Source organism: Lipomyces doorenjongii (genome assembly GCF_038497915.1).
Source record: "Lipomyces doorenjongii strain NRRL Y-27504 unplaced genomic scaffold V1508scaffold_2, whole genome shotgun sequence".
NCBI lineage: Eukaryota > Fungi > Ascomycota > Lipomycetes > Lipomycetales > Lipomycetaceae > Lipomyces > Lipomyces doorenjongii.
Genome location: NW_027118069.1, coordinates 359,518 through 380,476, shown reverse-complemented (window position 1 = coordinate 380,476; position 20,959 = coordinate 359,518). Strand labels below are relative to the sequence as shown.

The window sequence follows — 20,959 nt, the reverse complement described above, 5'->3', positions numbered from 1 at the left end:
AGTAATGATATCTCAATCCCTCGTAGCGTCATGTTTCACGGACAGGATCTCCTCAACTATTCCCGCAGCAACGGTGATTCCATCCTGCCGCAACACGATTCTTCCCAGATCCTTACTAGATTTGAATGTTTCCATCGGGAAGCTAGAACCCATGACCTCCAACTCCACGATCGCGGTCTGCCCACTAATCAAATGACGCGGCTTGTTCTTCGTAATCTTTCCAGTGCTCTTATCCACCACAGCAGTCAATCTCGAAATCTTAGCCGCCTCGGTTGTACGACCGCGATAAATCAAAATATTTGAGCCTTTAATCAACGGAATTCGCAACTGGAAAACAATAATCCTCGCCGAAAATGACTTGGCGCACCGTACAGGATTCGATGACTTGCACAGTATATCTCCGGCACGAAGATGCACAATGTCGATGTTACTTAATGCGATCTGAACATTGTCGCCCGCGACTGCCCAGTCGTTTTGCTGGTCGGCGATCGTAATAGATTTAATCGTAGCCGTCTCATTGCTGGGGACAGCGAGCACTGTTTCTCCAACCTGAATATTTCCCGCGTTGATGCGTCCAGTGATGCTGATAGCGCTCGAAGAGTTGCCTCCTTTGAATACATCCGTGATCGACAATTGAAGTGGAGCACCGATGTCGCGTTCAACAGTTGTCAGGTTCTCGAGCTCTTCTAGCAAACTGCGGTCGTTGTACCAGCTCAATTCTGGACGAGTAGATCTTTTGACGATATTATCACCAGATAATCCACTACACGGAACAAAAGTGGTCTGCGATTCCGAGAAGCCAGCTGCGCTAAGGAAAGCCAGTAACGTCTCCTTTACTTCATCAAACCGGAATTCGGACCATTTCGCATTGTCAAGCTTGTTAACAGCGACAATAATTCTCTGCACACCGAGGCTGCGCACGAGTAGCGCATGCTCCTTTGTCTGTCCTGACTGGATAAATCCTGCCTCGAACGCGTTCGGTGATGAATCAATCACCAGTACAGCGAAATCTGCCTCTGATGCTCCGGCAATCATATTCGGCACAAAATCCTTATGTCCGGGTGCATCCAGAATCGTAAAAGCGACTTTTGACGACTCAAACGAATTCATTGCCACATCCATTGTCACACCGCGCTCACGCTCTTCCTCACTCTGGTCCAAGACCCAGGCAAACGCGAATGAGCCTTTACCAATATTATTCGCATCTCGTTTGTATTTCTGTATAGTGCGCTCGTCTATAGCTCCCACTTCGTACAACAAGCGTCCCATAAGTGTACTCTTGCCAGCGTCGACGTGTCCTACAACGACAAAGTTGATGTGCGCCTTTCTGTGTGAGGATGTGAACTTTTCGAAGACGTTGATCTTTTGTTTCGGTTGAGGGACCTTAACTGTGGGATCATGTATGGACAACGACATTATATCTCTCTCGAGCCCAGCTCGATTGCTCCCTTTCTGAGGTTGAACTTTCTTCGAGGCCGTGGCGTCTAAGTATAGTTTTAGTTTGGTCAGTGAACCGGCCATGTAAACGGTCGCTACGTACTGGCAGTGCCTCCCTTCGTTGCCTGTGTCTCTTTGATGATATCATCAGGACTCGGCTTATCAAAATTCTTTGTAATTTCTTCAGCTTGTCTTTCGGTGACTGGTAGGTAAAAGAAGGGTTTGTTAGTAATCAGCTTCCAAATCTCATCCGCACTCATCCCCTTATGCGTCCTTCCACCGGCATCCCCACGCAACCCGCCAGGAAAGGACGACGGAGATGTAGCGGACGAAGATGCCGATGGAGCGAAGGACGAGTGACATAACGACGTCGCAAAGCTTGAAGGTATATTTTCGGAGAACACCGCTGAGGCCGAGGACAGGTCAGAATTTATCGGCGAATGTGACGATATGGACGGAGAGTGGCTGCCTGTACGGCGGAGGTAGGACTGCTTCTCGGGTGATATTGCACGGGAAGACGTGCGTCCACGATCGCGACTGCGTTCGGCTAGGAGACTGGTCAGTCGCTTTGAGACTGATGCTCCGCTCTCGGACCGCGATGACAGCACACCTGTGTCGAGATCGAGTGACGACCCAGATGGCGAGACCGTTGACGGTATCGACGGCATTGCTAGCCGCACATCTTCCATGGGCTGATTCTGCTGTTCTTGGTGTTGCTCCCTCTCTTGTTGCCGTTTCACTGATCGTGCTTTGGCAAGTGCCGCCAACTTTGATGATCCACCGAGTAATCCCATCCTAGGCGTCGGGCGGCCGCAATACGTAATATCCGTGTTCATCGACATAGGAAGCCTCCACGGAATTCCATCAAAGACCGATACGCCATACTGAGAACTCGAACCCAGCGGTACTCTCTGTTGTGATATCGAGGACGACTTTTGTGTTGAAAGACGGAGATTCTCGCTGAAGCAATGACCCGTCCCCCACCTGCAGGTAACTGTATCCGCAAATAGTGACCGTTCACGAAAAGCTTTGGTACAAACAACGTATTATAAACTAGAACCCACTACCAAGGAAACTCAAGGACACATAAAATGTGAGAAAATTAACAAACCTTTTGATGGTGCAGCCCGTTTTGCTGCAGGCACTGTTTTATTTTCTTGCTTTTTCAGTTGATCTAGTTCGGATAAGCGTCCTCTGCGTTCATGATTGGTCGAGTAAATGTGGCAATGGCACTCACCTCGGAGGAACTTAACTGACAGATCAACATCGAAATAGTAATTCCACACAGTGTCCCGGACTTGCGCCTCTGTGACTGTTGTGTCCTTTAATATTCTTTTGACCTGGACAACCGCGTCCTCCATTTGTTCTGTCGATATATGAGTTCAATCTGATCTCATTAAGTTGGTTTTGAAGTTACGCACTTCGATCCTCTGGACTTAGGGCTGTACGTCAATTAGAACATTCGGGAAATGCATTAGACGCAACTGATACTGTACCTTCTTCTTGGTCATAATCCTCTTCGTCGTCGTAGAAATCGTCTTCTGTAAATTTGTCCGTCGATCAGTTGTTATCCAGTGATTGAGTTGTCGCTCATATACGCACCATCAAACCCCGAATATTTTGACATTTTATAGTATTCAAGATGTAGAAATTGTAAATTGAAATAAGTAATGGCAAAAAAGGTCGATGGGATATGATGGTCAGTGGTCGTGCAATAGATTGGGAAGTACTTTGTTCGTGGTCGCAAATCGTGGTAGATGTGTCGTCTTACCTCTCATAGATTTCGTTGCCATCCAATAATTGTTCGCATCAACTGCCTGGAACAACGCACAAGTCACAATGATATCCATTAACGCCTATAGATACCTGCAAAAAAAGTATTGCTTGCAATTATTTACGATCGCTTGTTACGCATAATCCGATGGAAGTTGCGATTGCATTTTCACAACTGTAATGCACCAGAATATTGGTCAAGATATAAGTTCCGACACAGCAGCTCAGCGAAAACTTGGCCACAGTTTACGGGTATGACAATTAATATCGGGGACTCATTCTATGCCACTTGAATGATCTATCGCCGGCTATACCTTAACCGCTCACAACCGAGAGGTATATTTATGTCGCTACTATAAAGCTAAGTAAGAACAGGAAGGAACAATTTACATTGAGAATACGAGAGCTATTAAGCTATGACCGTGTGCAGATATTATCTAGAACACAGTTAAATCGCGTCTGGAAACAGATAATCGCAACTGGCCAAGTCAATAGCTGATTGAGATGCAAGAATATTTTCATTATAAGCTCTCAATTCAAGACGATGGGAATGTAAATCCCTGCTCTTTAAATGAGGCAGGATAAATATGACATATATACACTACGAGACTCTGCAGTTTCGCACTTTCGCAAAGGTTCCAGGCGATCTCAACTCATGGATACATTAGGCTGTATTTCTTGAGCGTCGCGCAAGTAGACTGTGAATTATCGTAAGCTTATCCATTTTGGATTCTAGGTTTGGCCCACCTGTGCAGACACATCAGAGACTACACGATCACGAATGATACTAACACGTATAAGGCGTCAGGTATCCGCTAAGTGATCATTAGTATCACGAGTGTCGTTGTAATGCCGCAGCTAGTCAGAATATGTAAAAGGTCATTAAACCAATTAATATCAACTGAGTGCGGCTCTGTACAGCTGTGAACTACAGGTGACTTGAAGCTATTTGTCATTGAATGCGAAGCGAATGGTTTGGTCTAGAGCTAAGGAATATCCCGAAAGGAATAAATAGTCACGTTTCTAGGTATCCATGTCCAAAACACATTGTACAAAGATTAAGGAGTCAATGACCTACTGCAGCCGAGACTGTAGGGCAACCAAGGAACTTAGCGTACATATTCGATGAATGCAACATAAGAATAACTTTTTATTAATAGCATTCAAGCAAATTCGCATTAAAGCTCATGAAGTGCCTTTGGGGAGCGCTGGAAGTTATACGATGACGGGGAAGAAGATCCCGAGAAACTCTGTCTATCGTCGACTTCCTCGAGGATTCAAGCTGTTCTGGAAGTATGATTACGCCCAGGCAGAAGCTGAAGCGACCAAAGAAGCGCGGAGCGGAACGAAAACTCAGTCGGATAAGGGTTTCTTATGATGGTGGTCACAGCAAGTGAAGTGAATAATTTTTACCCGCGGTCAATGCCAACGATCCGTGCATTATCGCCAATTTTATTCAAAAGCCGCGCTACAATCAATGTCATCTTGCCAGTGTGCGCATGCCCTCGCTGATAGTTCTTGAATTAACGGGCACACAGACTATTAAGGCCGCTGAGACTCCGTCTCCCTTTGTGGAGACATGCAAGCAGTGTCAAATAAGCCATGTTAGACCTGAGACCAATTAGTTAAAGTGTGCTTATTCGGTTTCTGTATGAGTTTGCCAAGGCGGCCTACGGCCAGTGCGTCGGCGCGCGGCCGGCTGCAGCGTGATTCGCTCGCACTAGACCAGACTTGGCTTGAGTGGTGCTCTCGCTATGCGGCTCGGCGCACCGGCCAATCGATTCTATGTGCGGGTCCGCTTATCGGATTGAAGTCTAGCTTACTGTTGGCTTAGTTATGCCCCATACTTACAACCTTATGCATTTGTGTTTATCAGCAAATGTGTCTATCGATAGTTCTTAAGAGCGATTATCAGTATTACTGGTAATATTTCCGAAGTCAATGCGAAGCTTCGCTCAACTACAGGGAACTCTAACCTTCATTTCAAGACATGCGCTCACCAATGCGGACACCATCCTCCCTCGATCTCTGGCTCCAAAAGTTACCTTCAAATCCTTTCCTGACAAAATCTACCGTCACACTTTCCACACTTCCTCTACATCCCTCCACCCCCACTGCCACGTTGGTCGCTTGTTAATCTCGTGCTTTCGGGTTTATACTCAGACTATCCTACTCGCACGCGCGAAGTCTCGCGGAAGTACTTTACGGTCGCGACTCGTGCTGGCGTAGGGATTTCACCAGCTTGATTTCTACATCTAATATTCCTCAGCCATGTCTAATACGCAGCTCCCTCAGTCCCTTTTTGGCCAGGTTCCATTGTTCGCTGCCAACAGTGTTCAAGCGAGTTCGCCAGTTCCGCAGACCATGACTACGACGCTACAGCAAGCTCCGTCTATTAACATTGCCTCCTGTGCTCCACCCGTTCCTCCACCTCAGAACCAGAAAATTGTTCGCGTGCGAAGTGGCTGTTGGACGTGCAAGGCCCGCAGAAGAAAATGTGATGAGGGTAAACCTTTCTGTATGAATTGCATTAAGAATAACCGACAGTGCGAGGGTTACGACTTGCGACTATCCTTTGATGTGGACGATAGCCGTCATGTTGCCAGTGGTGTCCACTTTGATATGAAAGGGCGTCCAGTTGTCGGTTTCAGGCGCCGTCCTCGACTAAAAGAGTCTCTTGCTGCTCGAAGCTCTACCGGTGCTCGTGATCTTGGAACCCCTTCGATCGATGCTGCCGGAGAACCGGCACCGCAGACTCCTGATGCGACGGCCAAGCCGATTGGGAGGGAGCTGAAGTTTGTTGTCCAGAACAACTTCGATGGTGCTAAACGACCTCGTAAGAAGCGCACCAACTCTGATGAAGACCCTTCTGCGAAGAAAGTCAAGACAGAACCGCCTACTACAAGTCCAAGCTCACGGGCGACAAGTCATAGTTCACCTGGCGCTACACCTGATACTGTGATGACTCCAGCTAGCGCTTGTCAAGATATAAAGCAAGAGCCAACAGAAAAGGACGAACCGGAAGAGATTGTCAATATCAATTCAGCAAAGCCTACGCCCACGGGGATCACCGCTGGGAGACTTATTCAAAATCCTTATGGTTCGTCTCCAAATGCGATGGACTTGCAGCAGCAGCAGTCGCTTTCTGTCACCCGCGACCTGGGCATGTTCTGGAGTATCAAGCCAGAGGAGCAGGAATTACTGCAATACTATTTCACAGACCTCACTCCAATACTAGACAATCTCAGCAATTCGCCTTTGGCTGGCCTAGCTATCACGTATTGCACGCACGAGCTTGCTCTGTCGTCATTCCTGTGCTTGGCTAGCTTGCACTTGTCTAATCGTCACAAAAGCGAATCATACTATGCTACTGGTCTCGAATATCATTCGCGCACTCTCAAATTTTTGGGTGATGTGTTGAATGCTGTGTCTGGCGTCGGACCCAATGGGGCGGCAGCCAATGCATTGACAGCCCAATCTCCTGGCATGGCATCTAGCAGCACGCAGACTGCTTTGGGTATACCAAATATATCTAGTATCCGCAATCAGCCAAAGATGGGTCGTGGTCTCGGTGTTGCTGTTCTTACCGTTATTTACTTCTTAATCACGTTTGAGGTATGAGGCCTGCATTGAATGTACATACCATTATTTAATTAACATACATATAGATTATGGATACTGGCAAGTCGGCTACTGTCAGATCCCATCTGGCGGCGTTCTCGTCAATCATTGAAGATCGCGACCTGGCTGCGGATGTCCTATCTGCGTCTAATGGCATGTTCCTCTTCCGCATATTTGCTTGGTATGACATTCTTCTTGCGGCTTGTGCGAAGGATTACCGCGCCCCTCACCTCTCGGGCCCATATTTCTTCCCTCTCAACACTGATGACTCTGGTGTGGAGGGGATCATGGGATGTCCGGATGAGCTCATGCTCGCGATCTCAGACACGTGCCATCTTCGTCACGACATCAAGTACAATTCCGAGCCGATGTCTTTCGCGGATATCCAGAACCGTTCATCGGAGATAGAGAATCGCATTCGCAACTACTCTAGCTTGACGAAGTGGGATGGCAGAGATTCATACAACTATGTGCAACACATGATTGGAACTCAGTGTTGGGCGCAGGCAGCCTCGATTTTCTTGCTGCGGTCGACCGGTATGGATCCTTCTGGACGTCGTATCGCTAAATCAGTCGAGGAATTCCAGAAGTTGCACGCAATCATGGAAGTTGGAAGTGACCCTGACCGGCAAATGGTCTGGCCGATGTTCATCATCGGCTGTGAACTGAAGTCGCGGGAAGACAGGACTGCTGCACTTGCACGAATGGACAAGTTATTTATCGCCACGCATTGTGGCAGCTGGCGCATGCTAAAGGACGTGTTGCAAGAGATTTGGACGAAGAATTGCTCCTGGGAGGAGGTTCTCTCGAGCAAAGAATGGGAAAATTTTGATTTCCTAGCTCTGTAGTCTAACTTTTTGGATTGGGATATATTGGTTTTCGGCTTTTTCATACATGTAGTGCGTTTGGGTTTTTTCATTCTTTCTGCATAGTACACAAGGGATCTCGGACGTCTAAACTTAGTCTTTTTCATAAAGTTTAGGTCGAGATATGTAAGACTACGAATACCACATGTAAATCCGTTCGCGTTATTTGGATATACACTGCGTACTTTTCACTATCTAGTTTTAAAGTTAATACAAGCATATATGATAATAACAAGACGCAGTTAGTTACATAATAGTTGACAATAAATGTGCTCTGTTATAGCAAGCAGTCACGTTATAGTACATTGGTTAGCGGATAAAAATTAATGCTACAGGGAGCTCATCCAGATCAGTACAAACTGTCGTGCACCATATAGTTAGAGCTATCAAAAATTCGGCGTATATATTGGGAGCTCGAGGAGAGCATCGCCGCAGAACGCGTTTAAAACTGATACGCGCGCTTGTGACACGTGAACGCGCTCGTGTTGTGTGCCTAAAATTTACGTCACGCTCGCGCAGGTCTAAGCAACCCTCATGACTGAGAGACCATACACCTAATTCGTCATACTCTTTAGATTTGTTATACCCTCTTCTAGTAGCAATTCTTATTGTGTTATATGCTTTGCTGACTATCGGGATTTATTACACCCACCGCTCGCCGTCAACTGACGTACTTGGCAATTACAGTCAATCGTGTGTCATCTACGCCACGGGCATCAGCCCTCACGCACGGCAACGCTTATAACGCGTTTGTGGTATATCTGTTGGAAGAGCCCCTGGCGCGTCAGAGCATTTACAAGTACTCGAGTAGTAAATAGTCCAAGGGTATTGATATTCCGACCGTCGAGGGTAAGATTCATGGCTCCTGTACAGCCTTCGCAGCAGACGTTGACGTTGGTACCCTATTTCTCATTCAAGTGATTACAGTGATCGTAATTTTCAGTACTTAGCGCTGACAAATGTAGACGCTTTTTTGCGCGTCCGGCTGGTTCGAAGGCCAAACGCCAAGCAACTTTGATGGGATCTAATGATCACCCAACTACATCAACGCGCCCTGAGCATAGAAGAGATGAGAATGACAGCGCAGAAGTGAAAGTTTACAAGAATGAAGTTTCTTCTACACCAGATTCGGACGGAAAGGACAACGGTTTGAGTTCGTCCCCGGGACAGAAAGTCGTTAACGGCTCGCCGCCGTCGTCGCCGATTTCGAGGACGCGTGGAAGTCAGGAGTTGAAGGGGACGAAGAGAAGGAAGCGGAGTGGGAGTCGGAGTGGGAGTGGTAGTGAAGCGGAGAACGGTGGGTTGCCAAAGAAGAACCGAGGGAACACCGGCAGTGGTGCGGACGGCAAAGCTCTCTCGGAGCAGAATAATGATGAAGAAGACGGAGAGATGAATCGTGACGAAGCTACTAAAACGGAAGTATCTTCGTCTGGCGAGTCTGTGGAGGCCGAGGCCAGTGACGAAGAGCCTGTACTTCGCGAAGACGAAATCAAAGAGGAATTGTAAGTCATATCCGCTCTCCCAGACTGGGATATGCTAACGTATGTACAGGCCACTTGCTAAGAAAGAATTCTCCAAAAAATCGAAATGGCCGCCAGGTTCGCCAGTGCCTTACGCTGCTTTATGCACCACATTTGAGAAAATTGAAGCGACAACCAAGCGTCTTGAAATTATATCCTACTGCGCCGCCTTTTTCCAGGAAGTACTTACTCTCACTCCCGATTCACTCCTCCAAGTCGTGTATTTGTTTATAAATCGCCTATCTCCAGACTACGAGGGCCTCGAAATCGGGCTCGGAGAATCTATTTTGATGAAAGCGATTGGAGAATGCACCGGCCGATCTCAAGCTCAAATCAAAGCCGACTATCAAAAAACCGGAGACCTGGGCACCGTCGCACAAAATTCACGAATGAACCAACCGACGATGTTTAAACCGAAACCGCTCACCGTCGAGGGCGTCTTCAAGAATCTCAAGGATATCGCGATGATTACCGGATCACAGAGCCAGTCTCGGAAGGTCGGTATAATCAATAAGATGTTGTCGGCGTGTCAGGGAAATGAAGCGAAGTACCTCGTGCGTAGCTTGGAGGGGAAGTTGAGGATACATTTGGCAGAGAAGACTGTGCTCAGTAGTTTAGCGCAGGCGGCTGTCGCATGGGAAGCACAGAAGAAAGGGAAATCGCCCAGTCCAACGAATGTGGTCAATGCTGAAGAGATTTTGCGAGCTGTTTACAGGTAAGGTCATAATAGCATGTGGATCAGTGAGAACATGTGTTGATAAAACTAGTGAAATGCCGACATACGACATGATTATTCCCTCAATGGTGAAGAACGGCATCATGAATTTGCGCGATAGCTGCGCATTGACACCAGGCGTTCCACTCAAGCCTATGCTAGCCAAACCTACGAAATCAATCACTGAAGTCCTTGATCGATTCCAAGATCAGAAATATACTTGCGAATACAAATATGATGGCGAGCGAGCCCAGATTCATTTTCTAGGGAACGGCAAGTCTCACGTGTATTCCCGCAATTCGGAAGACATGTCTGCCAAGTATCCCGACATTGTGTCGGCGATCGAGAGATTTATAAAACCTGAGACGAAGAGCTTTGTTTTAGATTGTGAAGCTGTGGCATGGGATAGAGACGCTAAGAAGATTTTACCTTTCCAAGTACTATCCACGCGAAAGCGAAAGGATGTGCAGGAAGGCGATATCAAAGTTCGAGTTTGTATATTTGCGTTTGATATGCTCTATGCGAACGGAAAGGTATGTAAAAGGATTTCGTTGCGGAAGTACGACGAGACTGACTGATCGCGTTCAGAGTTTACTGCAAACACCACTCTCTGAGCGACGCAAGCTTCTTCACGAGTCCTTCAATGAAGTCGAAGGCGAATTTGCATTTGCCAAGTATATGGATGGCATAAACGTTGATGAAATCCAAGAATTCTTAGACCAAAGCGTCAAAGACAGCTGCGAGGGGCTGATGATTAAGATGCTTAATGGCGACGAAAGTGGATATGAGCCAAGCAAGAGAAGTCGAAATTGGTTGAAACTTAAGAAGGACTATCTCACAGGAGTGGGTGATTCGCTGGATTTGGTAGTTATTGGAGCATTTTATGGACGTGGGAAGCGGACAAATTGGTATGGAGCGTTTTTGCTCGCGTGCTATAATCCGGATTCGCAAGGTCGGTGAAATCAAATACATTTGAGTATGGGAGGATGACGATTGACTTGATTAGAATACGAGACTATATGCAAGATTGGCACAGGGTTTTCCGAAGAGATGCTCGATACGCTGTACCAGAAGCTATCCGAAACAACTACTGCTCAGCCGCGGTCCTACTACTCCTATACACAATCGAATGCCAACGCACCGGATGTGTGGTTTGAACCTACTATGGTGTGGGAGGTCCTCGCCGCCGATCTGTCGCTATCGCCAGTCTATCGTGCCGCTATTGCCGAAATTGGCAGGAACAAAGGTGTTTCGCTGCGGTTTCCTCGGTTCATCCGCATCAGAGACGATAAGAGCCCAGAACAGGCTACCACGTCGGAGCAGGTGTGTGAGTTTTATCAGAGACAGGCGTCTGCCACAGGAAATGGTGGTGGTGATGACTTTGGCGAGGATGATTATTAGAGAATAATGGATGTGGATGTTACGATATAGTATGGATATAGTTTGCGTGTTTCGTTGTTTACTGTTGCCTTTCTTTGGTAGATATGTACGGTAGTAATGTAGCGTAGGATGCACTGTATGCCATAGGTATCATTCTGAATGCACAATGGCCCCAAATATGGTCTCACGTAGATGGACGAGGTAGACTTATAAGTCGCCTAAATTGTCACCGGAAGAGTGGCAACCAAGGAAAAGTCACGTGCGAATAGGATAAGCCCTAAACATGGAAGTTCGAGCTTTACATGTCGTAGAAGGCTCTAGTGGCGCAGAGGTTAGCGCATCGGTTAGTTTAACCCTTTCTACTGAGATTAGAGTTCGTTGATTTTTGGGCTAACAAAGTTGTTAGTGCTTATAGCTGTATTACGGCATCTATACTTGATGTCACGGTCGTGTGAGGAACGCGACGGTCGTGGGTTCAATCCCCACCTAGAGCACCCATTTTTTTGCACCGGGTTTTCCTTTATTATTTAACTTGCTTTTTCACCGGCATAGCTGGCTCCGGACCAGGATAGCCCTCGCTGCTGGTGGGATGGCCCGGTTGGTGTCACAGCTGACGGGCCCTTTATCCTGAATCCGTGGCTTAAGGCCGGTAAGGCACTCGTAGCTTCCTGTGGTAACTGATATTGAGCAGATGGAATTTCTCGTCTCATTCTTCGGCATAAGCCATCAGGGGGAAGGAAACTCCGACTAGCTGACAAATATTTAAGTCGCTGGTGTACCATGGAGTTCTTCACCAGTAACAATTAACAAATTAGTGAAAGTGCTATTTTTGACAGGTTTCACTTTCACTTAATTTAGGTCGTTGTATATCTTGGAATAATGATTCGGGCAGTTAGAAATTTCCCCGCGGTAGGGGGGAAAGTTTATTTTTGGCAGGCGCGATGGCGGTGGGGACCTCCTCATCGACGACGTCACCGACAAAGAAATCTTACCCGTACCTTACTTGGCACCCTTCGCGTTTATACCCAGCGTACCATTAACGTTTGTCAAAGGGAACCTTGATACATATATTCTGATTCATGGATTCATCTTACCACCGGAGTACGAACTTGTTCGCATGTTGCTCAGTGGACTGCACTGGCTCGAAGTCGATCTGGCCATACGAGAGGACCAGATCGGCCACTGACGCGGTCTGGCTAGAGTGATCCGGCGACGCCTGAGGTCACCTTCTATCAAAATACAAGGAAGGACTGCTGGTAGTTCTGGCTGGGCCGTGCGCGCTTTCCGACGCTCCCACGCGTTAATCTCTTGCTTTTAGCTGCTCTAGGTTCTACCGCGTAGCCATTGGCCCATCTACTCCGACCTACTTACTGTCTTCCATTGACCTCGAATCGCTCGTGATCTTTCCCGCCATTGCCCATTTATACGCCGTCGCATAGCGTAGTCTTCATCTCATAATATTTCTACTTGGATAGCGGTCCCTGGTCCTTGTACAACATTGTGCCACTTCATCCATGGGGACGGAAGCTACCCCCAGCCTGTCTCGTTCATTTCGTCCGAGCCATGGTAGTTCCAAGTCAAGACTGCATCTGACACGTCCGCCAGTACCAAGTCGTCTCGCTGCAGACGGATCCATCCTCAGCCACCCTCAAGTGGGCAAATCAAGTCGGCGGCGAGCTACAGTCGCCATACTCTCGTGCTTTATTTTCGTTCTGTGCTTGATCCAGTACATGATCTTGCGCGTTGATGATCTGGCAGTCAAAAGTGCTAGCCTCTATGAGAACGGCATTACCGGCATATCAGTCAGTGCCATCAAGGGTACAGGTCTGACCAATGTAGTCCAGTGGTGCGTATTAATCACTACCTCGTGGTTTGAAATTAAATAACAATATGGTATAGGGATAAAAATTCCATCATTATTCGACACAGACCCGTGTTCATTATCAGCGGCGAATTCCACTACTGGTACATCGTGACCATTTTGCATGTCTGCTTCGAATTCTAATCTCAATATAGGCGCATGCCAGTACAGCATCTATATCTCGACATATTCCAGAAGATGCGAGCTACAGGCCACAACGCAGTTTCGATATATTTCCACTGGGGGTTTCACTCCGTCACAGAAGACAAAATAATATTCCATGGCGTCGGACGCGACATTCAAGCCATGCTAGACGCCGCCAAACTAGCTGGTCTCTATGTCATAGCGCGACCTGGGCCGTACATTCACGCAGAAACGTCTGCTGGTGGTATTCCGAGCTGGCTAGTGACAAAGGAAGGTGTAGAGGTGCGCACCGACGAGCCCAAGTATTCTAAAGCTTGGCAGAGCTATTGGAGCGAGATAATCCCAATCATCGCGCGAAATCAAATTGATAGAGGTGGAACTGTTATCGCGCTTCAGATCGAGAACGAGTACATGGAGTCGGAAATATATCCCTCTGCCAGAAAGTACATGCGGGATCTCTCTGATGGAGCCAGAAAATGGGGAATCGTTGTTCCGATTGTGAGTATCATGTTTTTGCATTTAATGGTACGTAATTAACTGGCCGCAGTTTCATAACGACTTGAATATGTTCGAGTCATTCACCCCGAAGAATTTTTCTGCTGTCGACTTATATGGACTTGACTCATATCCTAGAGTAAGTGATCGCCCTTACAATGTTTGCTGCCGCTAATCTTAGCTCTAGGGATTTGATTGCCGCAATCCGATGTCGAACTTCTATATCCAAACTAATTACCGTGAATATCTCGCCAACGTGTCAGCAAACACGCCTAATTTTGCCCCGGAGTTTCAGGGCGGTGCTTACGATTGTGTGCTCTTCTGCTTTCTTTTGATAAGAATATACTAATGGAAGATAGCATGGGGAGGAACTGGATACGACAATTGCATGGAAATGACCGGCCCAGAATTTGCAAACGTTTTCTACAAGAATAATATCGCACAAAAGTTCACAGTGATGTCGCACTACATGACATATGGCGGCACGAACTGGGGAGGTCTAGCCAGTCCGTCAGTATATACTTCGTATGACTATGGTGCCGCCATCAGTGAATCCAGAATCGTCAGAGATAAGGCTAAGTGCGTGTTCTACTGAACTTTATATGACTTCGTCTAATCAGTGCCCCAGTGAGGCGAAATTACTGTGGACCTTCGTCAGGAGTTCTCCAACACTTCTCAATGCGGACTTCATTGCCGACAGCGATACATACGCCTACACAGATAACAACGACGTCTTTGCGACAGAGCTCCGTGATCCGCATTCTCTAACGGGATATTATATAGTTCGTTCACGAGACACGAATTCAAGATATGGCAAGGCATATCGACTCAACGTCCGCACGCTGTCTGACGGCGAGATTCAAATTCCATCAACAGGGTCACTAACTTTACGATCGCGGGAATCCCGAATCATTGTCACAGACTACGAGGCAGGACCTCTACGATTCGGATACTCGACTATGGAAGTCTTCACATGGACTATTGTCGACGGGAAACCTATCCTAGTCATGTACGGTAACTTTGAAGACCTGAACGAGTTCTCTATCAAACAGCACGGTGACGTGCCGTTCAAGTTCTATAATATCAGAGGCAATGACGCGTTGCTCAATTATCGTGCCACATCAGCTGCTACAGAAACGAATGACTTGCGCATTACTTCTGTTCTGGACGGAGAAAGCAGGGCTGTTGTTGAGTCGCATGATTATATTTTGGTGTTGTTCAATCGCCCGGATATTTACGATGTGTGGGCACCAGCATGGGCGGCTGACCTTGATCCAAATACGCCCCCCAATAGACAAGCTATTGTTATTGGCCCGTATCTTGTCCGGAACGTGACGTCAGAGGATCATGGCAAAACATTGAATATTTACGGTGATATTGATATGGAAAGTAATTTCGGCGACATTGTGGAAGTCTACGTTGACTCGTCATTCGAGAATATCAAGTGGAACGGCGAGCCAGTTCATGCCCACCGTACGAAATTCATGTCACGCACATTCAGAGTTCCAAAACCAGACAACAGTCTTGCGAAAATTAGAATCCCAGATTTAAGGAAAGCCGAATGGCGTGGCATTGATGCAATTCCAGAGGTCCACAAGAAGTACGACGACTCTAAATGGACTGTTGCCAACAAGCTGAGATCGACGAATAAATGGTACCCGCCTGAGACTTTCCCGGTTCTATACCCCGGCGAGTACGGGTTCCATGTCGGCAATGTGATTTACCGTGGACGGTTTTCTGGGGTTAATGCTCATGGCGTGAAAATGCAGATCTGGGGCGGTTTGGCGTATGGGTATACGGCGTGGTTGAATGGAGAATATTTGACGTCTTACCGCGGCTCACCACACAGGAGTTGGATTCAGCAGAAAGTCATATTTCCAGAGGCGCTGCTCTCAAAAGAGGAGGAGAATGTTCTCGTGATATTGGCAGATCGGATGGGATACGAACAAGACAATGGGGTCACGGAGCGCGACCCGCACTCGACATTGTATCCACGTGGAATTCGTCTTATTCAATTAATTCCAGATAAGCCAGATGCCAAATGCGAGTTCTCACGGTGGACCTTACAAGGTAACGCAGGTGGGGAAAGTTACGACGACTTATTACGAGCACCATATAATGAGGATGGTATATACGCCCAACGCATCGGTGCACATTTTCCGAAATTTGACGACACATCGTGGCCGTCTGCCACTCCATACTTAAACCAGCTAGCAGGAATGCCACAGTCTCCCAAACCTGGTGCAGGAGTGTGGTTTTATAGGACAGTCGTGAAAATTACCGTGCCAGACATCCTTGATGTGCCACTCGGCATCCGCATGCGTGCAGACCAGCACTCCGGTGTACGCGTCGAACTCTTTATCAACGGCTGGCAATTCGGGAAATATGTCAGTGACATAGGACCACAAGAGGAATTCCCCATCCCGCCAGGCATTATCAACACTAATGGTGAGAATGTCATTGGTCTGCAGATATGGGCTGTTGATAGTAATGCGACAGTTGGGCTTGACGTGTTTGAGTTTTTCGTGTATGGGAGGTATGCCAGTTCGATCGGTGCAGTTCCGCATGATGGCTATAATGGATGGCACGTTGATCGGCGGATGTACTTAAGTTAGTGCAGCCTGGGTGTAATAAAATAAAAAATCATCACTAAAATGTTTAATATGTGACACTAAAGCTTTAAGCGTTACTGAATACGGTGAAGTAATTGCAGCTGAATTAAATGGCTAGCGTGTGACCTTGTTAAGCGGCTAGAATAGCTTGCTTTGTACCCAAACCCGATGACCAGCCGCACGTAAAGTGTAATGGTCTTTCAGGGCGTGATATATGTATATGCGACCAAGGCAGATGACTTCATCATTAATAACCCTTCAATAACAAGTCAGTGGGTAAAATTGCCTGATAGGCATGGCGTTACCATATTCATTGCAACTCTGGCGACAACATGTCTGTGGCCACTACTTAGGCAAGGACAGTACTTTTCGTTAGTATCTACTCCGCGATCCAAATAAGAAGACAACAATTTTCACAAATGAGATGATGACATTAGATGCTCGCCGCTTCTGGAATGTACTAAAGGTGCCCATATTGAGAAGTCGTAAGCAGAAAAACGCGGGAAGATGTGAGGCTTTTTTGTTTACGTGTCAGGCTCCAGGCCGTGCAACACAGCGCATAATTGGGCCACGGCACGAGTTCTTTGCAGAGGCTATGCCATCTTGTTATGTCGATAAACATTACCGAAAGACATACCAAACGAACGGGCAATTAGAGCAGCTTAGTTAGCCGGAACCTTACGTGGTCGAATAAATCGAAGTTTGCGGTTCTACTTCCTCCTGAAAGACGACGGGTTTAACCTAACCCAATCAATCCGCTGTATTAGGAAGCCATTACGGAACCGATCGACAGGAGAGTGATTCTGTTTTAAGTAAATTCCAATCTGTTATTGGGATATTACGACGAGTCCTTTACTCGCCCCGGCCGTCCTCGTGTGATTTGTATACATATACCATCACTTTTTCAACAGTCTTATGTAGTGCATTCCCCACTGGAAATCAATAAAAGTGCTGCGGTATTAGACTACATTGTAATGGTTTTTAAACACATAATCAATTCGTTAATCTTATTACCAAGATAACAAGTTTATTTCCAAATATTTCATACAAATAAATCCTTATTAACTTTTGTAGACGGAGCAAGAGTCCAGTTTAGTACTTGATATATGGAAGGAATTTGCCACGGAGGGTGATCTATGAATTGCGTGAGCATCAAGAAAAATTATGGAAGTAAGTGGGGACCTACTTTGACCCAGGTACCCTCTTCATCAACCTCCTTGTCGATCTTGCTAGTGAAGCAAATAGCAGACATAATACCATCACCGAACTTCTCTGCAATGATGGACTTGAAAGCATATCCGTATACGAGCACGATCTCATACAATCTATAGATAGTAGGGTCACGTGGGGGAGTCTCGAACTTGGACGCGCGATCGGGAAAGTAGTTCACCGCGGGCGAGATAGCCTCGACCGCAAGCGGGTCGATCTCTAAAATCTTTACGAGGCCGTCGATGTCTTCCTGGGCAAAAGGCATGTTGCCGTAGAAAGCAGCGGCGACCCAGGTCTCTGAGCGACCGAGCTTTTCGGCGATGTCGGCAAAGCTGGAAAAGTTAGCATTCAGCTGAAGGTTTGGAGCATACGACCAGCGCAATATGCAAAGCCAATTTGCAGACAATTGGGACACAGAAGTCGTCAGTGCAGCATACCTGTATTTCTTCGCGATCTTCGCATGAAAAAGGGCCTGGTTGGCAGAAGGGAGCGTAGAGATATAAGAGAGCTATAGGTAAAAGGTCATTAGCATTATTGATGCTGATAAGCGGGGTAACCAATTATCGGTCAGAGACCCAGTACGCGACTAAACAGAAAGACTTACATCAGCCATTGTTAATTATGTGCGATTGGATGTGGAAGACAAGCAATTGAGCTGTTGTGCAAGAACAAGACTTATAACTTGGGTTGGAAATAGGCTGGAAGGAATGGGTGGAGGGATTGATAAATCGAGCACTGTGCCTAGTGTTGAGACTAAGCGCTCCGTGCGCTCCATCGCGACTTGAGTCGCGGCTAGCCCGCCGGGCTGGTAGCGATAAAGAGGCGCGACCATGCCTAATCGGTAGTAGACTGTTCAGGTTCCGTGACCTCATATTCGTTTCCAACACACACATTCCTGCTTCTGGTGGAGAAGGAAGCCCGCAGAATAAGTCGCTGACCGCCTGAAAAAGTCTACTACGAAGTCTGTACATTGATACTTACAAGCAATTGCAAGGAAATTCTTGTAACCTAAGTAATTCAGTTACATATTCAATCATACTTCGTCCATTACGACATATTCAACTTCGATTCTTTCGTCATCTGCCACACAACATTGCCACTTCACATTCAAGATGTATACGAAGAAGTTATCAATAGGCATTAAATATTACATATTACACGTACACGATCCCCATGCATCTCATGACCCAACCTCATAAAGTTAATCCAAGAAATCCCACTGACTACAACATATTCTTTCTCCAGCCATATAAACAAAAGACTCATGATACCTCCCAGAAATTGCCTGATAAATATACACATTAGAAATTATTAGTATAAACACACCTTTCTCAAATAGCTTTTTACTATTCGTAACGTAAAACTTTATAAAAGACACATAACTAAAAGTAGACCGAGAAGCATGATTGCGGCAGGGTATCGGTCGATCCAGTTCGCCAGCAGCAGCCGCGCCGCAGTCCACGGAGTGAGAATTGTTACAGATCTCTCTTGTCCTGGCGATTGACTAATCGGCGACTTCAAGTATGCGTGTGCCTGATTTGAATAATGTTCCCACAGTGCTGGTAATTCTCGCAATTTTTCAGCAATTCCAGAGTCTGATAACCGCTCATCGAGAGTGTCGCTTACAGACTCGATAATACCGTAGATTTTCATCAGAACTACAGAGTCTTTATCGAAGACGACTGCAGATTCATCAATTGTGTCATAAGCATGTGAACCCTTCAGATGTGCATCTGCTGAAGGAGAACTCGTTATCCGCGGGGCGCGCGGACGGTTGTTGCCTTTCTTGTTGGATGGCGACCGTGGTGCAACAGTAGCCATTGAGCCAAAGTGAACGTCTTTCTGTGGGCTGTCGTCTTGTCTATGGCCGTAAAGGTTAGCTCATACCATTCCATTCATAAATACAACACAAATCCAACATACAATTCGCTCGAATTTGGACTAACGCCGCCAGTGGGCCGAGGACCTCTCCGAAACCGCGTATCGCGACTTGCTCGCCCTCCAACAATTACTCGGCTGCCACTCGCAGTTACCACTTTCCTCTCCAAAACAGGCTCGTCGTGATCATCTACTTCGAACTCGGCGTTGGCAACTCCTCTTGTCTCAACAGGCACTCGGTACATGACGCTCTCAATATGCATCCCATCCAAGACATTATCCTTCCCGCTCCGTGGTCTGTCAGCACATACACTGGTCCTACTAGGCCGTGGTATGCTATCAGAAGCGATATCGTTCTTAGCGGTGATATAACTCCGTTCATAGGGCGCCCCATTTTCTGCATCTACCTCGACCTCCAATTCAAATACGTCATCTGTCTCGACAGTCGCGTTTGAAAATCCTGTTAACCAATATGCGATCCTGTTCTCGTCCAATTCAAACGACAACCGCCGCCGCACATCGCTCATAGATTCTCTATGGCCCTTCTGCGAGAATGATTGCTCCCTGGATTTGTCATAGTCCAGAAACGATAACCTTGACGCGCCCTCTGCTGATGTGCCGCGTTTGAAAAATAGCAACGACGATGCGCCTGATCCTGCTGCTGCTGACTCCACGAGGACTAATGTTGCGACTAATACGCCAGTAGTTGATATGAAATTATGTGACGTTCTCGGCATGTTGGAAATGCACCTGTTGAAAATAAAAAGACAAAACGTGTCGAAGACGAGAAGAGCGAGTTTAACTACTGAAATATAGAAATGCTAGCGTGATTCTTTATAGTTGCTGTCGAATTTGAGAAGCCATAATATCCCAGGTTTCGATGTCTCGGAGGAGTTATAAACCGTTGACTGAGCAATTCCTCAATTGCAGATTAGAAATCCATGCAAATATAATATAAAAGGGAAGGGAGGGAAATTTTGAACACTGGTGAACACTGGTCAGCGCGGGGGAAGTAAGTAGGCAGAGAGAATGATGGGCGAAGGCTGATAACGCGGCCCTAGAGTAAGCTTCACAGTATTATTTGTTTGATCAAAATTTGATCAGCGCGGTTGCGGGCACGGAGACTACAGATACGCGGCCACTATGCGACGCGTGCGTGCGGTGTAGGCAAATCACTAACCCGGCCCGGTTAGCGCAAACTTTGTCCTGAGACGCGAAACAAGGCCGGTTCGAGTTGAAGATAGAATTTGTCCGGCGGCACGACTATTCCTCTTCGGGACTGGCTTCGGATATACCGATGTTCCAACGGCCCACTCAACAGGCGATAACGCGTTGCTTATCATTAGCTGTCCTTAATCTCCATATGCGCCTAGGCGACTATCAACTCCAGATATCGTGATCAAGTAAGGGTTCAGTTGCCACCAAAGCTTCTGATAAACTCGCCATTG

At 46.9% G+C, this 20,959-nt stretch overlaps 6 protein-coding genes and 1 non-coding gene across 7 annotated transcripts; 4 read left to right on the top strand and 3 right to left on the bottom strand.

Annotated features, from left to right (window-relative positions):
* Positions 1-12: 12 nt before the first annotated feature.
* Positions 13-2,798, bottom strand: V1508DRAFT_347530 (uncharacterized protein; the record flags this gene model as incomplete). The annotated part of the gene is made up of 4 exons (XM_066936695.1): positions 13-1,484; positions 1,541-2,464; positions 2,549-2,611; positions 2,675-2,798. 4 exons carry the CDS (start codon positions 2,796-2,798, stop codon positions 13-15), a joined length of 2,583 nt encoding a protein of 860 aa, XP_066798818.1.
* Positions 2,799-5,052: 2,254 nt separating this feature from the next.
* Positions 5,053-7,954, top strand: V1508DRAFT_408741 (fungal-specific transcription factor domain-containing protein). The gene is made up of 2 exons (XM_066939054.1): positions 5,053-6,825; positions 6,879-7,954. Exons 1-2 carry the CDS (start codon positions 5,482-5,484, stop codon positions 7,677-7,679), a joined length of 2,145 nt encoding a protein of 714 aa, XP_066798817.1. The 5' UTR covers positions 5,053-5,481; the 3' UTR covers positions 7,680-7,954.
* Positions 7,955-8,165: 211 nt separating this feature from the next.
* Positions 8,166-11,486, top strand: V1508DRAFT_408740 (uncharacterized protein). The gene is made up of 6 exons (XM_066939053.1): positions 8,166-8,590; positions 8,663-9,199; positions 9,249-9,932; positions 9,985-10,465; positions 10,521-10,884; positions 10,939-11,486. The coding sequence occupies exons 1-6, from the start codon at positions 8,556-8,558 to the stop codon at positions 11,331-11,333; spliced, it is 2,496 nt and encodes an 831-aa protein (XP_066798816.1). The 5' UTR covers positions 8,166-8,555; the 3' UTR covers positions 11,334-11,486.
* A 140-nt stretch (positions 11,487-11,626) lies between these two features.
* On the top strand, positions 11,627-11,806 carry V1508DRAFT_t3. Its single transcript has 2 exons — positions 11,627-11,662; positions 11,771-11,806. It is a non-coding gene; the product is annotated as a tRNA-Thr (tRNA).
* Positions 11,807-13,042: 1,236 nt separating this feature from the next.
* On the top strand, positions 13,043-16,427 carry V1508DRAFT_347669 (glycoside hydrolase superfamily; the record flags this gene model as incomplete). The annotated part of the gene is made up of 7 exons (XM_066936702.1): positions 13,043-13,158; positions 13,212-13,277; positions 13,329-13,815; positions 13,865-13,951; positions 14,000-14,123; positions 14,172-14,391; positions 14,441-16,427. 7 exons carry the CDS (start codon positions 13,043-13,045, stop codon positions 16,425-16,427), a joined length of 3,087 nt encoding a protein of 1,028 aa, XP_066798815.1.
* An 802-nt stretch (positions 16,428-17,229) lies between these two features.
* On the bottom strand, positions 17,230-18,342 carry V1508DRAFT_436642 (cyanate lyase C-terminal domain-containing protein). The gene is made up of 4 exons (XM_066942119.1): positions 18,238-18,342; positions 18,071-18,141; positions 17,611-17,965; positions 17,230-17,558 (listed from the first exon to the last, which is right to left on the bottom strand). The coding sequence occupies exons 1-4, from the start codon at positions 18,244-18,246 to the stop codon at positions 17,517-17,519; spliced, it is 477 nt and encodes a 158-aa protein (XP_066798814.1). The 5' UTR covers positions 18,247-18,342; the 3' UTR covers positions 17,230-17,516.
* Positions 18,343-18,623: 281 nt separating this feature from the next.
* On the bottom strand, positions 18,624-20,586 carry V1508DRAFT_453247 (uncharacterized protein). The gene is made up of 2 exons (XM_066942536.1): positions 19,557-20,586; positions 18,624-19,494 (listed from the first exon to the last, which is right to left on the bottom strand). Exons 1-2 carry the CDS (start codon positions 20,246-20,248, stop codon positions 18,999-19,001), a joined length of 1,188 nt encoding a protein of 395 aa, XP_066798813.1. The 5' UTR covers positions 20,249-20,586; the 3' UTR covers positions 18,624-18,998.
* Between the last annotated feature and the right edge of the window lie 373 nt (positions 20,587-20,959).

What these genes read in the sequence shown, in the direction of transcription:
- V1508DRAFT_453247 (XM_066942536.1), bottom strand. Translation starts at nt 20,248, where the DNA reads ATGCCGAGAACGTCACATAATTTCATATCAACTACTGGCGTATTAGTC. An exon ending in AGTCCAAATTCGAGCGAATT is followed by an intron (nt 19,495 to 19,556) that starts GTATGTTGGATT and finishes TTACGGCCATAG; the next exon opens with ACAAGACGACAGCCCACAGA.
- V1508DRAFT_408741 (XM_066939054.1), top strand. Translation starts at nt 5,482, where the DNA reads ATGTCTAATACGCAGCTCCCTCAGTCCCTTTTTGGCCAGGTTCCATTG. An exon ending in ACTTCTTAATCACGTTTGAG is followed by an intron (nt 6,826 to 6,878) that starts GTATGAGGCCTG and finishes ACATACATATAG; the next exon opens with ATTATGGATACTGGCAAGTC.
- V1508DRAFT_408740 (XM_066939053.1), top strand. Translation starts at nt 8,556, where the DNA reads ATGGCTCCTGTACAGCCTTCGCAGCAGACGTTGAC. An exon ending in ATTTTGCGAGCTGTTTACAG is followed by an intron (nt 9,933 to 9,984) that starts GTAAGGTCATAA and finishes TGATAAAACTAG; the next exon opens with TGAAATGCCGACATACGACA. An exon ending in CTATAATCCGGATTCGCAAG is followed by an intron (nt 10,885 to 10,938) that starts GTCGGTGAAATC and finishes TGACTTGATTAG; the next exon opens with AATACGAGACTATATGCAAG.
- V1508DRAFT_436642 (XM_066942119.1), bottom strand. An exon ending in AAGATCGCGAAGAAATACAG is followed by an intron (nt 17,966 to 18,070) that starts GTATGCTGCACT and finishes TAACTTTTCCAG; the next exon opens with CTTTGCCGACATCGCCGAAA. An exon ending in AAGAGGGTACCTGGGTCAAA is followed by an intron (nt 17,559 to 17,610) that starts GTAGGTCCCCAC and finishes CGCAATTCATAG; the next exon opens with ATCACCCTCCGTGGCAAATT.